Source organism: Anguilla rostrata, chromosome 15 (genome assembly GCF_018555375.3).
Source record: "Anguilla rostrata isolate EN2019 chromosome 15, ASM1855537v3, whole genome shotgun sequence".
Taxonomy (NCBI): Eukaryota; Metazoa; Chordata; class Actinopteri; order Anguilliformes; family Anguillidae; genus Anguilla; species Anguilla rostrata.
Window position 1 is genome coordinate 21,456,257 of NC_057947.1, and position 23,659 is coordinate 21,479,915.

At 38.2% G+C, this 23,659-nt stretch overlaps 1 protein-coding gene across 2 annotated transcripts in view; it reads right to left on the bottom strand.

Annotated features, from left to right (window-relative positions):
• LOC135240736 (inactive dipeptidyl peptidase 10-like) overlaps positions 1–23,659 on the bottom strand; it is a 109,585-nt gene that overhangs the window by 16,356 nt on the left and 69,570 nt on the right. The window contains exons 1-7 of one of the 2 annotated variants that reach the window (XM_064310635.1): positions 23,354–23,599; positions 22,479–22,573; positions 20,650–20,724; positions 5,515–5,567; positions 5,342–5,423; positions 3,464–3,584; positions 738–892 (exon numbers count right to left, since the gene is read on the bottom strand). In XM_064310635.1, coding sequence (XP_064166705.1) covers positions 738–892; positions 3,464–3,584; positions 5,342–5,423; positions 5,515–5,567; positions 20,650–20,724; positions 22,479–22,573; positions 23,354–23,477 — 705 coding nt within the window. In that variant the 5' untranslated portion in view covers positions 23,478–23,599. Of the gene's footprint in view, positions 1–737; positions 893–3,463; positions 3,585–5,341; positions 5,424–5,514; positions 5,568–20,649; positions 20,725–22,478; positions 22,574–23,353; positions 23,600–23,659 lie in introns of those variants that run through there. The other variant, XM_064310634.1, reaches the window with a different exon arrangement.

The window sequence follows — 23,659 nt, forward strand, 5'->3', positions numbered from 1 at the left end:
TTTTTAATGCCTACGGGTAACTTGCTCGATTCAGAGGCTCCAGACCACAGTAAGGTCAAAGGATTAAAGTCTAGTTTTGTGAACATTTCTTATTAACAAAACAAATCAACATCATTTTTATGTATAAAATAAAAAGACAAAATCAAAACCACTTCTTCTTGTAAATTATGCATTGGTTATTATTATTATTATTATTATTATTATTAAATATTAATTTCCTGGCATGAGTAACATTATTTTTTCCGGTTTTAAGACCGGATGTAGATGGGAGTAAACTGGCTGTGTTGCAGACTTAAAAATATAAATATTACCCTCTTTAATTGGATTTCAAATTATATTTAAGAATAGGCCAGTAAAATAATTATCATTCTGAATGGTATCAATCTCTATGGTGATAATGGAGATATTTCTAAAAATCTCCAGATCTTAACCATGGAGAGAGGGAATGCTGTATTCTGGATTCCAGTCCCACTGCTCTTAAATTTGCACAAAGATATTGATGAGTTGAATTTGTCATATGCAGGTTGGATGTACTTTTTTGGCATTAAGTTCAGATAAACTGTATTACCCAGTGGCATTTGTCCTAAAATGAAAAATGCTTTTGTTTATATTTATTTTTTAAAACCTTTTCTGATTTCCAGAAAATGTAATATCATGAAAGAATGCATGTGTATATATAAAAGATGTAGCGTAACAGAGGATCTTCTTTAACGCCAGAAAACGGAATGTGCTCTTACCTTTGGGTAAGGGTACTGCTCTCCTCGGGGGTAGAGGGTACCAGTGAAGCGGGGAAGGAACATTTTGGGGACCAGGGTGTCTTCGATGGACAGGAAGGCCAGCCTGTCCCCATTTGGGGCCCACCAGTGGGCAACATGGGAGTGGAGCAGCTCCTCTGTGGGCATATGTGTGCATATTATGCAAGGACACACGAGCCATGTCATAAGAGGATGCGCATATACTTCACACAGGGACATGACACCATGTCATACAGGGACAACATGGCAACAGGTTGTATGCAGAGATGGGTTAAGGCATGCAAACACATTATACATGCACACATGTCTTATGGGGGCATGTGCAATAGGTGGGGAGGTGTGCAGACACATCATACGGGGACATGTATGAGCATGTGGGGCCATGTGACAGTGTCATATGGTGATGGAGTCATGGCTAATGGCTAGATAGCCAAGTAGCTATCCAACAAGGTAATGTTAAGGTGTTATGCCTTCTACTAGGTAGATAACTAGATTATTTTGCCAACTAATAAGGTGTCCAATCACAAAAACTTGCCTTGTTTTGTAATAACTTACCATAGAACAAACAACGAGTTTGTTTTATTATGATCTCACGACAAATAAATTATCTGTGTAGAATCCCGCAGAAGAAAAATTTTAAACAGACCATCAATGCTTCAACTCCACTGGATGGATTTATTATGATGTAAAGTCACATTTGGTGAGCAAAATAACAACCAACAGTCAGAGAACTACCACGATTTCTTGTATAAAGAGGTATAGCTCATTATATAGAAAGCCTGTAATTCTATGCTATTGTAAAGTGGATATTTTTCCGTGGTTTTGAGAACAGTGGTTGGATGCCCAACAACTAGCAAAGTTATATCAATACAAGCTATAACAAATGTCAATGAAGTTGATTAACTAAACTATCTAAATAGATAAAGTTAGCTAAATAGCCACTACCTATATTAGCTAGCTTCGGACACTCTGTGAAGTCTTTGGCTGATGTAGTGAAGTTCTGCTTACAAAGTAAACAGTTGCTTAATCTGGTGTGGTAGCAAATCAAGTTTTCTTCACATGTCAGATTTAGCTATTGTAGCAAATTCTGACCAAGTAGAAAAACAGTAAAAAATCTGACAACCAGCCTGACAACACTAAATGTGGGAGGACAAAAACAGTCATCAAGTCTTAAAACTATCTATGCACAATTTACTGAGAAAAACATTTGCGTTATTTACAGGTGTTATACTTCCTTAAAATAACACTATGCAATGCAAAAGCACCCTGATTGCTAGCAGCTGTTTAATAAAGCTTCAATAAACATTATAGAAAATAATGTTTATTGAACATTAATGATTTCTGAGGATGCAGAGGCAGCTCTTCCAATCTGATTATCAATCTGATTCTTAGAAAGCCACCCCTGGAAATGATTCAGTACCAATTGTCTGCAATGTTTCATGTAATCTTAACAAAGCCCACTAAGCGTTCTGACACTGTAATCATCTTAGAAATGGAACTGCCAGTGTTCGTAAAGACGTTTCAATTGTAGATGTTCCACGGCCTGATTGTCCCCAAAACATAAGGGGAGTGAGATTCAGTGACAAGCAGCTATCACACACTTTAGAATCAGAGACAGAGAGGGGGAACCAAATTCCAGCTTGCACATTGAAGAATGTACAAAGAGGTAAGTCATGGGAGCTTGATAATAATGATGAATTGTATTCAAATCCATTCTTTTTTTTTCAAAGATCTCAAAGCACTTTACAATGAAGATGGGGTAAATCACAGCAACCACCGACTTGTACAACCCACTTGGTTCAGCCTGCTTTTTTTCTGAGGCATAGTGGGATTTATTTGGCCAACTGAACAAAAGAATGATTGTGTTGCCAGATTAAGAGTGACCCAGGCTGTGAATGTGCCCCATGCATTGAAGAAACACCCTCTATGTGATCTTTGGCACAAGAACAGATTTCAAAAGGCCATTGATTTGATAAGATCCTGAAAATAACCAGTCAGCATGGCTTACCCATGAAGATCAACACAACAAATAGTTGAAAAGTGCCAAAAATGTACAAAAATTCAAAGTTAGGTTCAAAAGTGCAAAAACAACAAGGGGTGCAAGGGGCTCTTATGAATGCTGTGCTTTTCAACGCCAGGAAAAATGCAATGTTTCTTTTTAAAAAATAGGAGACATCCATTTATAATAAGTTCTCCTACCATGGACAGAGAAATGTACTCACAGAAGAATCCACTTTTACTGGATTAACAGACACTGAATACACAAATAATAGTGTGAAGTATGAAAATGGTTGTCTAGCACTGAGGGATTCGGGAAATGTGGTATGAAAGAAGAAACTGTTCTAGTTTGCAAAGAAGACTTGCAAAGAAGAAGAAAAAACTAAAATATATCTGCAAATATATACAGAAAAAAATGTCCATTCATTGCTCATGTTTTTTTTAATTTTTTTTTAACTTTTAAACATGTGGATATTTCACAAATAACAGAGCCATAATCCTTGAAGAAACTTTTCAATTTAAACTTTTCAATTCATTACACACATCTGTTTATTGTCTTTACCTTATTAACCATGGCTTAAGTACAAGTATTACAAGTTAAATTCTATGAAATGCGGATTTGGAAATCTTTTGTAAATAGTTACTGTAAGCAGAGGTTGATTGATGATGGTATGGCTGTGTTTCATCTACTGATCTATGGATATGTTTACCTTCATACAGCCAGTCGGCAATGCCGTTAAAAATGGCTCCCTCTTGTCCGGACGAGGTCAGTCTCAGGGAACTTCCTTTGATATCTGGCTGGTAGTAAATGTTGTTTTCAAAGATGTAAACCTGGGAAACAAGGGAGGAAAGGCATGTGATGGGTCAATACAGAACACGCTCCGGCCTGGATTCAATCAAACTTTGTCCATAACTTTGCCATGGATTCAATCTCCACTTGTTTGCTGTACTTGCAAACTGTGCTCGTGAAATAAAGAAAAAAACAGTTGCATTTAATTGAGAATGACATTTACAGATACATTTGCTTGAATCCAGGTGCCAGTTTCCAGAAACATGTTCAGAAAATTAAACAGCCCTCAGATTCTCTTTTGTCTTCACTGGTCTACTACTACATTAGTGCTTGCGTAAGATAGCCCAGAATCAAAGAGGGTTAAACTGGCTTGGGTAATCTGATACCGTGCTGGAAGTGGTCCAGTTCTATGAGTTGTAGAGATACAAAGGACTGTGGACTGTTTCCTGTCAGAAACAGGTTGCCAGTGTTTGTGCAGCAATAAAGAAATAGCTGTAGCTGTTGAAGACTGAAAAACACAAACATACTAGATAAGTGGCATGTAGTGAAAGAAATGTGGTATTCCTGTTGGCTGTTTGGGGAGAAGAAAGAATGCAAAAGCAGTTAACAGAAAGACCACTGCCATCAACAGTCAAGTGGTTGTGTAGGAGGAAAATGAAATCTGCGTCATGTATAGCATAGTCTGCAACTGCATTCCTGAAAATAAACTTTAGTATCATGCAAGACCTCAAAGGCCTCAATACAGTCAACATTTGTTATTTATTCACTTTTCATTGAATCTAAACTATTTGGCAAGTTCAGTCATCAACCAAAAACTGTATGTTTGTGTGCTCAAAATGAGCATACACACACACATACTGCTCTCCCTTCCTCAACACAAACACACAGTGTACTCCCTGAACCTAAACACACACACAAAGACACACATGCATACTGCACATGCACAGGTGTAAGTTTTATTTTTACCACTTTTTGTTACCATAATGGTCAAAATAAGCAATGGGACAATACAATAATAATAAAAAGTACACCTTAAAATACAGTATGTAAATTTCGGTTTAATAATTTGCTTGATGCTTGATAATGTATTGTATATGTAACCTAACACTTTAAGTGTTTTCCATCTTCATATTGGAGCTAGTTCCAATGCTGAATTTAATCAAATATAGATTTAGATTTTAAAAAATGAATTACTAAATTAATAAATAATTTTAAAAAAACATTCTCTAAAATCTTCAAAATGTAACAACAGCGTGATATATTGTCTTAATATTCAAAGCAACAGGGAGCGAAACAGGCTAATTTGACAAGGCAAAAGCATACAGTATGCAAACAGAGTTCATACATTATTAATACATTTATAGTCATTAGCAAGTGTCACAAATGATACACAAGGGTTTTATGCATACATACTGTTATGGATAATTTGAGTAAAAAAATAAATTGTACTTAAAGTGGAATATATATATATATATATATTCGACAGTAGATCATACTTACATGTACTTACTATGCTAAATGTTTATTTATTTCTTTATTTGTTTAGACAGTTCCAGTGACAACTTTGCATTTATAAAACAGAAAACAGCAGTCTAATATTATGTGTGTATGTGTATGAGAGAGAGAGAGAGAGAGAGAGAGAGAGAGTTCTGATTTTATCAGGAAAGCCACAAAGAGAAAACAGACCCCCAAGCACACAGTGAATATAAGGAAAATGACCTCTGTTGGTTTCCCAAACAAAAGCTCCAACCTTCCCTGGCCTATACAGGCCAGTATGCCATATCCTCAGGCTCCTTACCAGCTGTTGGCCCCGAATCCCCCAGGATGCAAACTGAAGAACCGAATTGGCCACCTCTGGAGGATTCAGCTCCTGCACCTCCCTGGAGTACAAACATCATTCAGAGAGTAATCAATGTGCCCCTTTTCGGACATAGCTGTGAAGCCTTTCCACCCCTCCTCATTGAAACATACCTGGTATGCAGGTTGTATATCAAGTATGATGCCAGGAAAGAGTACCGGAAAACCTATGAGATAAAAGGGGAAACATGATGTAGTATCATCATAATCAGGTATGTACACTGCGGAATATGTCACTGAATGACAATGTGGTCATCTATCTTCTGTTAGCATGTAGCTGTAATGCAGCTAAAATGTTCCTGGCACTGGAGTTACCATGTTTAATGTAAACAAATGTGGCCAGACTTTAACTACTGAAGCATATTCCATATGATTTATTGAATGTGCTCATCTTATGAACACATTCAAGAACTGTGCATATGGACCTTCAAAAAAAGAAAAAAAACACATTGAGGATGGTAAGTAGTCACGCGTCATTCTAGTTCTTCTTCTTCGTCTTCTTCTTAGCAAGGTCAGTAGCATATAATTGTTGCCATAACTCATTATTAACCCACAGTATAGGATTATTCTTAGTTCTTATTGATTTAATTTGACATAATATGAGAAATAGCTTTTTAAAAAAGGTGCAACCCATGAAACTATGCAACACCATCACTGGCTTAGATTATTTGTCAGTCAAAGAGTTAACGTCTTGATAGCAGCAAGCTTTTTTGTTCTGTAATTAGATGCTTTTAAAAATGTAAATTTGCATATTAATAGGAATCACACCCTGGAGCAGGCGTTCAATCATCAGCACAATGGAGGTGAGCAGCCCAGCCCTCGCTGGGACTCAATTGCCCATGAAGAGCGTGTGAGTGATGTACCTGTCTGTGTCCTCTCCGTCTTGATTTGAGCTCTCTCTCAGCGAGTGACTGGGGGAGCAGGGCAGCAGCAGCAGTGGCGTTGCGGCGCTACAGTGAGTCATCTGTCATTAGGACGGCCAGGGGAGTCTCTGTCTCTCTCTCTCTCGACAACTCTGCCACACAACGCTCCCCTGATAAGATGATCTACAGGACTACTCAGCCCTGCTCCTGAAGAGCCACAGCATCTGCAGGACTACTCCACAGTGCTCCTGGAGCACTGAGCAACCTGGCAGGCAACAGTGCCTCAATCCTCAGCCCACTCCTCAAAGGACACAACATCTATATTTCATTCAATAATGTAACTAACCACTTCATATAATCAATCTTGACTGAAAAAAATGGACCTCTGTGGTTTTTGAAATTGTTATAAATTTGTGTTGGACGAGCTTCTGCACTGCAACCCTTCAACTCTGGCCTGGAGCTGAGCAGCCATGCAACGGTTTCAACTGAACATTAGTCAACTTTTGTTTAATCTTAGTTACAGAGCATCAGCTAGAGCCAAATGAGCACCTCATAGGTCAGTGCATATGAAATATTCCCACAGTTGGCAAGCGTGACATGAATTACAATATAGCTAACTAAAAAAAGCTTTTCCTGGTGCTTATTGTGTGCCACTGTGCTGAGAATGACCTTTGCTGTGGGCATATTTTTGAGTCAACGGTCCTCAATATTTCAAGTCGTGAGTTATTGCAATGCACCACACAATTAATTGAAACCATTGGTCTATATTCAGACTAGTCACGGATGACATACAGTAAAATGTTAAAAAGATTACTCAATGCGTGGGGGGAGTGCCAAAGAAACTGGAGCTGACATGCTTTCTCAAGAGCACATGAGTGCATGTCACTTGAACCAAAGGGCTAAACCATGGTCCCCTGTTGCAACTCTTTCTTCACTGTTCTTCTCTGAAGATTGCATTTGTGTAAACAAATGCCAAGAATGCAACTTTAAAAATTGCATTCTTGTGATTGTTATTTTATTAAAATGTGTACCTCTGTTTTGCTTTCACCTCCGACTAAGTGGTCTTGTGGGTGGCCAAGTCAACCAAAATCTTGCGACAGGCTCATGCCCTGTCTTCTTGAGCATCAAGAAAAATCCGGCCATCATTAATTAGGGCAGCCAATCAGCTGCTCAGCTTTGTAAATTGCTTCCTCTGTGGGACGAGCACAATTATAATACCTAAACATTCCAATACTATGTACAGTATAAATATTTAGTGCAGCACAAAGTGAAATTCTTCCATGGAAAAGAAAGTATTGGAAATTGTGATTCGGTCAACAGACTAGTTCTACCCCATTACATCCAGATCCACGATCAGATCTCACGCTCACATACATAACACCTGGAGTGCACAATCAATCACGTTATGAGGTGGAAACGGCATCAAGATTCATGAGACGCTGAGCAGGGTTATGGCCTAAAAAATCAAATGGTTGTTTCCTTGATTGCAAAGATGCTGTGACTTTAATGGGGGAAATTCCCGACTACTGCGGGTAAAGGCATCCCGAAGCAGGCTAATTACACCCATGCGCATAACCTTCATGGGCCTGAAATCCTGTCTGCTTTGTAAAAAATAGCAGGCAGGAAAGGAAGCCCACATACATACATGCATAAATAACACATGCTGTACGTACCACATGCATATCAATTCATTGACAGCAGGTCAACTGAAGCGTCTTTGCATAGAGAATATCATTTTAATCCTTCATCTACCTGTTGAACTATGATTGTATCATAGTGGTCAGATACCACCAGTCGTGATGAATTTTTACCTCAGTAGCACACTAAACAACATTATACCCAGGCAGAACTGGAGACCTTACATGTTATTCAACCTATACATAATGCACATGCACAGTATACGTATATATATATATATATATATATATATATATATATATATATATATATATATATATATAATTTTTTTTTGTTTGTTTTATTATGAAATTTTGGATTCATTTATAACTGATAAATCCACATAGCAAGAGTACAATGGAAATTCATGCATGTTAGCTCATTGGCAAAACCAAAAATGTCTTTTGGGCAAATATTATGAGACTGTACCTGTACACCAAAGCTGGTTTAGTGCACATGCATTAAATTCCTTGAAAAATAATTAATGTAAATATAAAAAGGAGATGTGTGTTAGTAATGTGTCATGGCTTGGAAATGCTTCATGAGAAGTAGAACAAACATAACTTTACAATGGCTACATTGAAATAATTCATGAAGCATTTATATATGCATTATGAAGGGCTCCATGCCAATGTTTTCATGTTACATCAAAACTGAGAAATATTCAATGACATTTACCTTACAGTGCTGCTGTACTTCCAATGGAGTCATTAAAAATAAGCACTTCACCAGACCTAGGCATACAACAGCACACGGCCTCCAAAGACAAGAACACTTCACCTTCCAAAGCCAAGCTGCATTCCTTCAATGACTCTCCCTCAGCTGCTATTGATCAAAGCTTAGTACTGCCACTTGTAGTAAACAGCCAGTAAGTACAGCACATCATGAAATGAGCAAAGATATTTTGGTACTGCTTGTACATTAGTGGGTGGAGTCTTCAGCAATAAGTTTTTTCTCCCATAATGTCAGACACGTTAAACATGACCAAATTAGATAGGATTGCACTATTGCTGGATGAACGTTTGTGTGGTCTTCAGTATTCTCAGACAAAGTTCAGCTTTGGTATGAATGGGCCTTCTGAATTAATTATGAATAGTTAATAAAGCATGCACAGTTATGATTTATGGTCAAGTACAGAGCTTCGTAACATATACTTTTCTGAAATATTATTTTCAAAAACCTTCATGAATACATACTGTAATATAAATTCTGTGTAATTTTTTTTTTTGTAGTGCTTATGAATGCATTATGAATGTGCTACGCTTGCAGCATTCTCTATAATCCTGAGGTCAGATGTGTTCCAGGTGAAGGTGAATGCATGCGCAAGTACTTTTTTGTATGGCCGTTTATTGTAGCCTATTATTAAGAGTGGAACATGCATTCAGGAATATGGGAGTGATTGTGATTGCAGACCGGAAAGAAAAGGTGAGATTGTGATCGTAGACCTGGGTAAGGGTGGGTGGGCGATTCTAAATAAAACACTTTATGATAAACACATACATATATATGATCTATATGTGTGTGATCTCTGTGAAATTGGATATTTGTGAATCTAGAGTGAAAAGATACTGAAAGATCCCCCCCCCACTAACAGGGTTGAAATCTCTTCTCCCCAAGCCAGCAGTGATAGAGGATGTAAAGTGGAAGAAGCTTCCAGCAGATCACCTAGGGTGGGGAGTTCATTTATTACAAGAATTCCTGGGATTAGAGGGCCAGGCAGAGACCAGAGAAAGAATTAACTTGGTGAGAGATCAGTGATTTTTCTTTGAATCAGACTGTGACTTATAGGACTTCGTTCTTCTGAATCGTTCTTCGTCATTTCATCACAGTGGGACCACAGTTCACACCCCACAAGGTTTCACAAAAGGTCTTCAATGTTCCCGTACATGGGATTTGTTTCCTCATTTGAAGGGCACCTTAATATCCGGAAAGAATCTTGAAATTGGATAAACGTCAGATGTTTTTGAAGAAGAAAAAATGTAATCCAGCTAGATAAAGTTGCTTCATAAAAGAACAAAAAAAGTGAGTTATTTTTCTAAGAACATCTTGTCACGAAGAACCGTGCTCTCGTTATAATACCATTTCCTCATTCATATAAAAATATAACTTTAAACAAAGGATCATGACGTGAATCATGGCTCTCGCTTGGACTGCTTGCCTCGGGCCTCAATAACCTCGTTATTAAATAATTCATTCATGTCTTCATGCGGAGACCCATTACATCGTCAAGGCAACGAAGGAAAAAGCAGTTACAATATGCCTTTGTAGATGGAGGATTGAGTTGTAGGTGCTCAGACATGTTCTCCAAGGTGCTTACAACTGGTTACCGAGGGCCCGCTCAGCAACCCAAAACAGAAGGGATGGAGGCACACTTTTGTTTCCTTTAGCTAAAATGCATTGATCAACCACAGAAGCAAGGGGACAAGACATATAGACCTGTTTGCGGCCAAATTAGATATATGTTGCATCTCCAAATGAGCAACCGAACATGCATGGGTTCACTTACAGATCTGAAATTCTGGAAGTAAATTAAACCGTTTATGTATAAGCGCATAAGTGGAGCAATAAATTTCAATTACCAGGACAGTAGAAGTCATCTTAAAGTAGCAAAAGTCTATTTTCCCACAGTGTGATATCTTTGATGCCTGACCAATCAATCAGAAGCATGGGTGTCAATTGTATCCTAAAAATCATTTTCATTGACTCTACACTTACTTCTTCCCGTTGCTGAATCAAGGAAAGTAGCCCTTATGAAGATAAGGTACCAGAGAAACCTGAAGGGTTTTACTGAATTGCATACGCCCTTAAACAGTCTAAGTGGGTTAGACTGAATCCAACCCCTAGTTATGTACTTGACACCAGAACAGAAAACTCTGTGGCTAAACACATGTATACACATTATAGAACTACAACAAAAAATGACATGAAACATCTATGATATAATAACATCGCAAAGGTAAAAAACCGTACACACCAGGGAAGTAAAATTCATTCGCAAGTAATTGCAGAGTACGCCCACATAATATTATTTATTTAGTAGTGACATATGCCCTGAATGCGGTGTGGACGAAGTGCATTAGTCATAGCTTCAGGCAAGTCATGGTGTGGGATCAATTCAAATTGTAAAGTTCAAAGGGCATACATTTTTCATTTTCAAAGCTCCAAACTATGTATTGATTTCATTACATTGATGCATGTAAAAAGATATATCTGTCTCTTTCATCAAATACTGCCTGTGAATGCTATCCAGTCGGCAGTGTACCCCAAGCCTTGTTTTTTGTGCTAGTTGCTTACGGTGTGAAACATCATGAGAAATGTGTGGGGCAAGTGGTCTCACAAACTCAGGTCATGCTATCACAAGGCATCAATGTCAACAATGCAGTTATGAGTCTTAATTCATAAAAGAGGTCACTGCTGAGAGTTATGGGTTCTTTCTTGAGCTGGTCCCACAGGTGTTGAAATTGAGATTCAATTTCAACACCTGTAGGAGCAAATCTTGAGAGCCAAGGTGAATTGCGCCCAGGCAGTGGTGTCAGATATTTGATATGAGATACTAGAAATCAGTATCAAGTATCAATATCTTTCACTTTCAAGGAAATGACATTCTAATGTAATTTCTGCTTTTTGAATTAAGGTGATTTAGGGAACGTTTTTACAATACCATTTGCTGAAATGTTTAGACTGAACCTCACAGTCTGAAAGCAGAAATTAAAGGAAGAAAAATCTAACCACACCACACTTTCTCCTTACCTTTTTAAAACAAATTTCATATTAAGTGTTAAGTGTTAACAGTTCATTGTTCACAACATTGGGATAGATATTTCAGCTACTTATTAGTACTATTGCGCACACAACAACTCCCACAAGTTGGATCATCCTAATAGTGCCCTTTAAAACTGCCACTGGTGTCACACCATCAACCTTTCAACCCCCACAAACTGATCCTAGATCATCCTAATAGTGCCCTTTAAAACTGTCTGTGGTGTGACACCATGAACACTTTAACTGGGAAAAAGTAATCCTAGAAGTATTCATCACACTATCAACCTTTCAAACACAATGAACTGAACCTGGACTATGTGCGTCCTGCTCACAAGCACTCTCATCTGGAGCACATCATTATTATACACAAATATCATAATTAATCTTGCAATTCCTCTTAATCATGAGGACATGGTTAACCATGCAACTCCAAGGAAACCTTGAAAAGACTGAGTTCTCGATGTTTTGATCTAGAGACCCTCACAGGGCATGTATTATCAACTCTTGCATACATAATTCAGTTTTGCATTTTTTAAACATGAAGAACAAAGAAAAACAGCTAAAATATAGGTTGACTCCAAAAAAAAGGAACTTCAATTCACTTCAAGAAAGTCTCAATAAATCAATCACCGCTGGGCCTTCAATGTGTTAAATAACATTTACACCAGATACAATGTTTCACTGTACAGCTACAATGAAGCATCAACTTTCCTTCACTCACAATGAAAGGTCAACACAAACAACCAGTAACTCTGCGTCTATCCAAATGTAACTGAAAGTTGGCTAGTCTTTGAAGGGTACTGGGCACGGGGTGGCTTTGAACTCTGAACTTTACCCCCAACAGAGTGTTAAATCTTCATCCAGAGTACCTTCAAAAATAATCAAGGATAAATAACAACACAAAATAACAAACTTGTGTCCTGATGGAAGGACTTGTAGTCCAGTTGGGAACACACTTGTAGTCCAGTTGGGAACACACTAACTAAAGAGAGCACTATACGGTGAGCAGAGGGCAAAACGAGAGTGATGGCTGAGAATGGGAGAATGGTCAAACTCAAAATCCAATCGTTTTCATGCCAAGTAACCAGAGACGGAAACGGCCAATCAGACGACAAACCGGAAGGACGAAACACACACACCACAGAGACAAATGTAAACACAAACCAATGACAGGGGTCGTAATACACATATTTACACAAGAGATGAAGCTGGCCTTGACACTTTGGACTGATAGTACACTTTCCATTAACAGCAGAGACAATTGGTAAATATGGTATAAATATATTGGTCTGGATGAAACATGTAGGTCGGAAAGCTCATCATGCCCATTGTCATTCCCCCAACACCCTCGGGCCTCGGAGAGCAGCAGATGCCCTGAACTTTCGGATAATCCCTAACGAGTCCCCCCAGATTGTAGACTGTGCTCATTGAGTGTAAACAGTGTATCCAGGAGGGCAGGCTGGCGCAAATTTGTCATGCAAGGTCAAAACAAACAGCCACATCCTCTCACAGCTGCTAGGCAAGTAGTGTCCTCGTATATATAACATAAGGATTTTGATATTGCGTGGAAGTGCCAGATTATTACCTCTCCTTACCAGCTAATGGCTGATAACACATTACTTTTTGCCTGTCCCATAATACTGGTCAGTTCTGTTTATGTTTTTTCAACTCAGACAACAATAACCATGCCTCCACTTACCTCACCTCCCGAATGTACAGGCTGTCTCTGCTTCATTCATAAAATCGGCAAGATGGAAAGCAGAATCTTCCAGCTTTGCCGAATAAGTATTTTAATCTGTATTTTATTTTATTTTATCTTTGATTTTATATTTTATTGTGATATTTGTTTACTGTTGTAATGTTGTTTAAGGTTTTATGATGTCTTATCTCTGTGAAGCACTTTGTAACTTTTGTTTGGATAAGTGCTATATAAATAAAGGGGATGGCAAAAAATAACATAATGGGGGTAGCAATTGCCATCCCCTGGAACCCCAAATGAGGCAGTGTGTAAATGGCAGCAGTTGAGGAGGGAAGAATATTGATATCTCTAATGTAGGCCAGTAGTGGTCAGACATTTACCGCAGTTGAGTCGACAACTGCTATTTTTTTTTTAAAGCCATCCATTCATCCGTTTTCTCTTTTCTGAGATCCAGGTTTGTGTTTGTAATCCATTTTGCTCTAATTCACACACTTTGTAGTAGCTACTTGACCTTAAAGTTCCACCACCAGAACTAGCTAGCAATTACATCATTCTGCATCGTCATCGTATGGAAAATATTTCCCAGCAATCTTTGTGTATCAGAAAAGAAGAAAAAACTTGGCTTACTGCCAAAGAAAGTACCACAAATAATGAAATTAATAATGTTTTCAAAACATTCTCCGCATAAGTTTGATATGCTCAAAGGCTATTATAAATGCGTAATGATGAAGCTGATACAGTATGTTTGTTAAACTAAGGATTTATATAAGTACATTAGTAGTTAAAATAATAATCACTTTACTGAATCAATTCATTCAGTTCAATACAAAGATCCTAGGTACTAACTATGTGATTCGTTCACTGGCTGGGTCAGCCAGTTGAGCGTGTACATTAATATGCAGCATGTTAAGTTCAACTCGTAGTTTAGTCTCATTCATCAGTGCATATGTGCAAATATTTGTCATTGTCAAGCACTACTAATGAAATAGTTTCACCTCGTATGAACCTGTATTTTTCCTTGTAATTTTCTGGATAAAGTTACTGTAATGCCATTCCAGCAAGTATTTGCTAGAGAAATAAGCTACGACAAGACAACTTGCATGTTCTCAAGTTCTGATCATTCCACAGTATACTGTCAATCAATCAAAATTAATTTATATTGTGCATTTCACAAATGTATTTTTATGTATATGTATATAATGTATTTTTGAAACATTACACTTTTAAAAGGTAAATATTATCAATATCGTTATCAGATAGATGATGAGCGCAATAGTTTATCCTGTTTTTAATACCAGATGTTTTTTTTTTCTCCCCAGTTGAACGTCAGTGTTCAGTTATTGGCGGAGAGAGCCCTTATACAGATGGTTACTGATTTGTTGACCGTATACTGAAGTATACTGAATTGATGTACTGGTATCACCAGTTCATCAGTAATAGATAGTCAGTTCAGTTCAGTCAGGTCGGTCAGTTCCTGGAATGTTTTCATATTTCATCAATATTATTACATGTTTGAAATGGTTTCATAACAGGCAGACTTTAGGCTAATTACATTTTTTTAGGTTATTGATAGTTGCTGTCACATAGAATAAATGGAAAATGTAAAATCTAACCTATGGAATTTTTATTAAAAATGCTTGAACCGTTTTGCTTTCGATATGTTGGATGGATGCCAGAAGACCTACAAGTATAATTCATACAAATTAAAATATAATTATTTAAAAGCCTTTAAAATGGAAAACTATATTAGAAAAAAAAAACAAAAAAAAAACAGGTAATATTCTTGCAATATTCTTTTATTAATACTGCTGCCATGTTACTGGGTAATTTATTTCCAGCTGAGAGCACTTAGGAGTAGCCCGTGTGCAGGGAGTCACTGATTCCATTGACATTATGTACTGCGGTGCAGGTATTGATTTAACCAGTTCACCAGTAGGCCAACCAAATAATCAGTTCAGTTCATTCAGGTGCCTCAGCACGTGCATACGAATGAACAGTCTACTTATGCCATAGGGAAATGTACCCTGACCTATTAAACAGTGACTAATCCATGCAAATGCCTTTACACACAAACTAGCTTTATGTTCGTATGCCTCACAAATGTGCAGTGATCAGCAAGGCAACACAGAAGAAGCACACAAGGAGCATGGCGTCACGTTAGTGTGGGGACACAGCTGGTGCTGTTGGCTGAGCCAAAGCAAACCAAACAGTGTGGCTGAGGGAACTGGTCTCAGACCTGCTGCACAGAGCCTCTGGTGCCGAGCGCTTCGGTGCACTGACGTCACACTTGTTCAGTTCACCCAGAATTCCAAACAGGGTTCTAGACAGGAAGAATTCTGTCATAAATTTAGCCCTAACATCTGTTCCAAACAGTTTTGTTTATTCGCTACCTGCCCCCTCACCCACACTATCGGGGGGTACTGTGTCTGCATTCTTTAAAAGCACATTCTCCCCTACACCCCACCCCTCAGTCTGTTCCCATGACAACACAAAAAACTGCAGTCAGGTGTGCCTGCAGTTAAACTCTTTAAATATGGGCTTCAATAATTCACTGTTGTTCCAAGTGTGAAAATGCAGTTTACACAGACAGAAGGTATTCATGTAAACAGAAGGGATGAGTTCCCATAAAAAAAATAAAACAAACAAACAGGCATACTCTATCTCTAGGGCCTGAATTGTGCATATTTATGTGCTATGGTGGACATTTTTATACTGTTTTTTTAGGACATAGATGTATGTGTACACAGACAAATGCATGCACGCACAGATACACATGCATATTTCTATTCACACACTCACAAGTGCACACTAGTAATGACTTCTTAACCTCATTACAGAGGAGGCAGAAATATTACCTTTAAACCAATTTCTCTCAACCTGCTTCCCTTTGTTTTAATTGAGCAGCCTATTTGAACTTGTGGTTAATGTGCTCTTCGTTCTGCATACCAGGGTCTAATGCCATCTAGTAATCTCATAGGCACAGATCCTGAAGTTTGTTAGTTTGCCTTTACTGCACAGCATTCAAAAAGCTGGTGCAATACACAGGTAATGGTGTGATTTACCTCTTTGTGTTCAGCGTATTCTTGGTAATAATTACAGTGATTTTACTAAATTGAACCCCATCTTATCATTAACAGTCGCTAATGTAATGTGAAGAAGGGGAAAGCTACAGAGAACGTGTTAAAGAGAAAGTGGATTAAACCAGATAATTGACAAGCTTGTAAATCACATAAAATAAATTATAAATTAACCCTGGCTGAGCAATGATCAGTTTAATGGCAAGGTTTCCGTCTCCTATTTCAAGCTCACGAACCACTGCTGCTGTACATATATATGCATCACACGTGTGCACACAAATACACTTACATGCATGTACACATGAAGACGCATACACATTTCTATCCATGCACATAAGCACAAATGCACACAACACACATGCACACAAATTCTCTAACACACATTATTGTACATGCAAACCCGCACAATCACACATACATTTTCACTCTCACACATAACACATACTGAAGCATACGGCTTGCTGTATTTCTGTCCAGTAACCAATCTGAAAACAGTTTATAGTTTATAGGAAACCTAAACCTAAATCCATTTATGGGTACAGGTTTTGCTCTTGTGTTATGTCAGACTTCTGGGGCCCATATCAAATACTTTATCATATTTATTTTTAATATGATTGTGTGTACACAAAGAATTGTTAAGCAATGCCAGGATGGAACAATCATCAATGTTCCATAAGTGAGAGATGACTACTCATAAACACATTTAATTTGATCTGGTCTGATATCCACGCACTTAAAATGATGATAATTGCTCTCTCTCAGGGTATGAAGTTTTTAAAAACTATTTATTCGCATTCACTGTGTGCTTTGGCACAGCTTTTCACGAGCTGTGTTAAGAGGGTAGGGGGTGGTGAGCAACAATAGTCTGGGCTGAAGGGTGTAGTCTTACAGATGCACCCACTGTCAATCAGTTTGGGAGGTTTACCGAGTTTGGGGACACTTGCAATGTTTCCACAGTATTACATTATGACAACAGTGCTACTCTAAGATGCAAATGTTAATGGGAAAATGAAGTGTTTTTGTTTTTCATGTTATCTCTTACAGTGCATTGAGGCAAGCAGAATATCTTCCTGGTACTCTGTAAGAAAGTTTCCCTTTTTGTAGGTCCAACTAACATCACAAATATTCATGCTTTCACCACTATTCAGAGACCGATGTTACATTCTAAACAATGCAATGCCATCAGAAAGAAAGTCCTTCTAATGGCCCTCAAGGCATACACAGCGCATCAAAGGTTCCGTATTAGAAAACTATAATTACAGTATTGCAAAAAATTTGGTCACCTTCTTCCTCCTAAGTTCTTTGTTTTTTTATCCTATATAACTGCGGACAACAGGGGTTGTTGGAAAAACCCAGAAGTGCTAAAAGCCAAGAAAGACAGAGTGCAATTTTCTATCATGCACATGCATATCTTATGATGCAATTTCATATACAATAGCAGCCATATCTGTGGAGTAGGAGATCAAGGTTGTTTCCATCTCTATCAATAAGCTCTTAACCTCTGATATGCATACATGCCTGGGGTAATAATGCGGCACAAGGCTGAAATCCAAGAGATCTTCCTACCCCAGAACCATTCATCTTGGAGTGGTTTATTCAGCTAGCCATACAACACGTTAATTACCATAAATGAATATTAAATTAACAATGCACAAAAAATAAATAAAATAGGCATCAGGGTGATTCGTTTAATTAGACGCTGTTGTGCAAAGCAAGGTCCATGGTCATCATGGCTAAAAATGACCATAGCAAATACCCAACACAACTACAAACACCAGAACATGCTAACACTACAGATATTTAGTGCAGGGTTGATCATATTCAGTTCCCACACATGTCAGTCAGCCAAGGGAAGAAATATATAATGCGATGCTTTTAGTACTAATAACCTCTCTGGGCAACCTTCCTTCTTAGCATAGACCTCTGCCTCCTCTTATTATAGCTGGCAATAGTGTTTCGCTCTGCAAATTCAAAGCCACTCATGACAGCACACTTCATGCAAATCACTGTATATACTTTTCCGGAAGTATCGGATCCCTCACAGGTGAGTAGCACTTTTGTTCCATATCAGTTTCTCCATTTTTGCCTATGTTTGGCATTTCCTGTTCTTCTTTCCTTGAAACTTAAGTAGCGGGAGGAACAGTATGTCTTCCTTTACATTCTTCTCGGAAGGGGTAGGACTGTCTTGAATGATTCTATTTGTAAACTACTAGATGTCCCTGAAAGGTCTAAACTGATATTCAATTGAATTGATGCCCAACGTGGCTAGCAGGGTGCAGAGCAAGATTATATGCTTTTGTTTGTGTTGATCAGATTAACCTACAGGGTCCAAGTTAAACTACGTGGTCATTCCCTGCACTTGGTACTATACTTCCCTCTAGGGTTTTCAACACACTTGTTCCTGGTTATGATTATACACTTGTTGTACGTCGCTCTGGATAAGAGCGTCTGCCAAATGCCTGTAATGTAATGTAATGTAATGTATATCCGTGTTATTTGTGCTATTAAAATATTGTCTAGGAATTAAAGGTTAAAAAATATATATATATGTGTGGTCTAAGTACTTGGTCTCCACTTGTAGCCATTTCTATGATCAATAATCTATTGTCTTTGAGTGGCCAGAATACAGTCTTCCCAAGGCCTTACTGGAGCACTAATTATGATGTGGAAAAGTTCACTTCAGCCCTGATGCAAGGAAGAGGAAGAGAAACTGGCCAATTTAAAATGAGTGACCATCACTCCAATTGGTACAATGGACTTAGGCTCCTCAGCTCAATTAACCTTATTACTAAGGCAGTCAGGATATACACATACAGTTCAGTGATTTGTCAACTCTGTGGAACTGAAATTTCTGTGGGTCTTTATGGTATTACAAAAGTACAGCCCCAGCTTTTGCCTACGATACCTCTGGGAAAAAAATCAGAAGGGCACAAACATGCTCTCTGATGACATTTGAAAATCAGCTACTTAAAATGGCTGCTGTGTTTATCATCCACAATTGTGAGCTATTCCTGCATTTAATGCATTTTAATGCTTAGCATATGCACTTATATAAAGGTATGTATCCTTATCAAAATGTTTAATTTATCATTTTATATTAAATACAGGCAACAATGTGAACACGTCTGCACCACTAAACCATTATTATTCACGCTGCTCAGTTTCCCTTTGTTTACCAGACCAATATGGAACTGTTTTTACTGGTGTTGGTTTTTGAATAAGCCATCAATCATCACTTTTCTTTTCTGTGTCAATGTCAAGATCTGACAACAGTTTAAAAGCAGACTTCAGGCTTCGCACTCGTATCGCAGGGGAAAACTCAAAGTTCCCCAGAGAGCAAGAGCTGAGACATGCTGTTTCACAGTCAATAAGATCAAAGCCACAGAGAGACTACCCTGCCCTGACTACAGAAACCCCTATCTGCAAACACACATGCGTACCACTGTGGAGATTAGCAGCCCGTTGACTTGAGCGACAAACACTGCTGCATTGAAAATGTTTCTTCCGCCCTGTAAATCTAACCAAGACCATGTTTATCTTAGCACTCACTGCTGTTCCAGAGTTAGCACCACCTACTTTCCCACAGTTCTGCACAGCGCAGCAAGAGTGAGAAGGAAATTGCTAAATAAATGTTGAATTACACTCACTAACAGTTTGTGTAAGTGTTACAGTACTACGTTGTGTTTAGCAATAGCATTCATGGAGATAGTTGTTCAGCTGAGTGTGAACTGGCACCATGGACGGGTTTGCTATGCGTAGAGGTCTCTGCAATGCAAGTTCATCCCGAACCGTAACTAGAAACGGCAGAACACGAGCCTGCATCAGATGAAACAGCTGTAAATTGTGTATTCTCAAACAGTTTTTGAAATTTAAGAAATGAAGTTGGCTTTACATAATATAGTTAAGTATTACTTACCACATACAACATAGTAAATATTAATTTAATACAGACAATAAGTTAATTAATATTTAGCAAATTAAAGTTACTCAAAAAAATACTAGACACAAAATTTTTGTTGAGTAAATTTTACACATCAATTTTTTCAGGGTGGGGAATTACCAAATCCCAGCCTTTGGGTATCCGGCAGGTTCTGTGTAAGTGGCAAGTGCAAGTTAGACCTGTACAGTGCACTCACTGTCCAGCATGGGGAGATTAATGAGAATGGCTGACCTGTTTCACATCGTAGCCCAGCAGCACAAAGTTGAAGTCTGGAGAGACCAAAAACTTTGAGGCCTTAAATGTTGCCTGTCAAGGGAGAGAAAGAAAGGGGGTGGAACAGAGGTTGTTGAGTGTATTTTTCTTTCATATGGAAATATGTTAGATAACATACATGATTTACTACACAGTAAAGTGTTCAATGTTAAATCAACTTTACAGTGTACATATGGTCACTATTGGAGTTGAATTAACACTGGATATTTTACCTTGTAGCAGCTACATTTTGCCACAAACAACAAACTGTAACCTTAAAAACACACTATTAACGCACAAACAACAGCTGTAATTGCAAATAATGTCTGTGAGATTACTGCTTAAGAGCCATGCCATTTTTATACCATGTCTTGTTTTTCAAGATTCAAGAAATATCAGCGTTGAACATGTGATATAATGATTGATTACTTTTGTGATTATACATGTAACAATCAGAACACAACTGGATGGAAGTAAGCAAGTTCCAATTTTTTGGGAAACAGAATCAAACTGAAAGTTTGTCACTTCAACATCAACTGATTCACGTCAACTGATTCAGTATTCACGATTACATATACATGTACATGACACGTATAGTTTCAGCCCACGCATGAATATAGCCTTCGCTAATCAGTGTATGGGAAAATAATAATAATAATCGATCCAGTACACCATTATGATTTAGCCATAGTATAGCATATTTATTACTCATTTAAGGCCTGTATGTCATCTCTATTTCGCCAAAAATTCTCACTCTTTTCGATATAATAGTAATAATAAAAAGAAGATACAGTGCAGTGCTTATTTCCTTCTTTCTTGTTTACCTTGGGACAGAATTTTCTTCCATTTAAGATAAAAAGGATAATTAAGTAATTTAATTTGCATGTAACAGCATTAAATGAATTTCTTATTGCTCTGGGAGTCTCAAAAGAATACTACTTTCTATGTGATAGATTGAGCCATCCTGTAAGAAGTGTCAATATTATTTATCCACAAGCCATATTTCTGCCAGCTCCTGGAATGTTTCATTGCATCTTATCTCTCCTTTGGCCAGCTCTGCATTTTTCAGACTAATGTCTAATGATCTAATGATTCAATCGGCCAAAATTAGCCAGAGACCCGAAGCAATGGTTAGTTTTCTGTTGACATTTCTGTCGATTTATTGGTGCATTAAACATGATCAACAGCAAAACACCTTTGCCCACATAGCCCAGGTTAATTTAGCAAGGCATTGTATTAACCAGGCACAGCAGGTGGAACACGCCAAACAGTAACCACAGTAAAAGGTTCCACTGAACCATGTGGAAAGGTCTACAGTTCATGTTATGACTCTTACACGAACAGGAGGTGGAAAGGTGGAAGTAGGGTTGTGGAGAGTCATTGATGGTAACAATTAATTCAAGCATATGGAACCATTATGTAAATTATTGCTACAACAGCCATTACTGCGTGTGGAGAAAAGTGGCAAAGAAATTAAATGAAATATTATTTGATGAGGCTATGCTTCTGAATAACTGCCCACAGTACTTCAACTACAGCAAACACTTACCAGTGGGAAGCTCTTATGAAAAGAATCGTTGTGATGTTTAAGTACTGACAAACATAAAGCAGTGTCCAATTTCATGTATTTTAATGCATAGAGGTGCTATGGTAATTTATACATTTGAAGATTAAAATACAATTTATAAAGTTTTTTGCCCTGTGAATGGCTGGAAATTTGAATGGCCTATTCCTGGACTTCTGCAGGGAGCATTGCTCTAGGTACAAATTTTCCAATTCCCTCCATTAACATCAGAAAGGTTACGTACGAAAGTGGTGTTCTTCAAAAGGAGCTCGGTCTGATTGCTCTGAATATTTGTTTTCAGAACATCCCCATCTCTGGTCCTGAGAACAATTTCTTCATCTGTCAGGGAAAAAAGTAAAAATAATAAAATCAGTGTTTTAATAACAAAATCAGCCTTCATTCAACGCAAATGACTTAAAAATTAAGCATTTATTTCTTCACACAGTTTAGCATGGATTTGAACAAATTAAGGACAAATGAATGTGAATTCTGAATCTACATGGGAATAATGAGCTGACCAGACTTCAGAGTTTACGTACAGGAGGTGTGCATTTAGGTGGTTTTAGACGCTGTTTCACAGTATGGGTGGGCAAAGACTAGTACTGAATTATCACCATGCCAGAACTAACTGTGGCCAGGAGCCCATAGGGCAGTACACGGTGTTGCCTGAGGAGGGAGGGATTCAGTTGGCTAGATGAGTATGTTACAGGCATTTACAGGCAGTATGTCTCACTGTGACAGCCCCAGTGAGCCCTTTGGTCAGCCAGGTGCCTGCAGTCTGCATACACAAGCTACACTTGGAGGGTGTCCCACCAAATCAGTGCTCTAGTCCAGTTCTTGGACTGTAGAGTGAAAGGAAATAGCAAAAGACAGCATGGCGAGAGCTTCAGAGTCGAAGACAGACGTGGAGCTCACGCTGGTTTTTCTGGAAAGGTACGTCTAAATTTCAACACTCCTTTTCCTGTACTTTCTGCTAGCTAGCCAGTGAATTTAGTCACAGAAGTAGCTTGGTAGCTATTATTGATAATAGCTTAATTTACTTCATTTAGCAGCTAGCTCATGGAAGAAGGAAATGTTTGCTAACATTATCTGTGCAGTAGGTGAAGTTAATTAGTTTACCTGGGCTAGCTAGGTAAGCTATCAGTACTTGTTGGATAGACACGTTAGCTAGAACAAGCCAGAAACATTCTTCCCAGCTGTAGCCAACTAATGTCAGATTCAGGCTAACGTTACACAGACTCATCGTGACCAGTCGGTCATCCTACATGCGGCAAGATTTATAATCCTTTGATCACCAAATCTGGAAGTGGGACAAACATATTGCGTAGCCTAAGCCTGGCTAGCACAAACTTGGGACTAGCACAAACTACAGCGTAGATTTATATGTCTGGGGTCCTTATAAAAGTGGCTAGGTACAACCTCAAC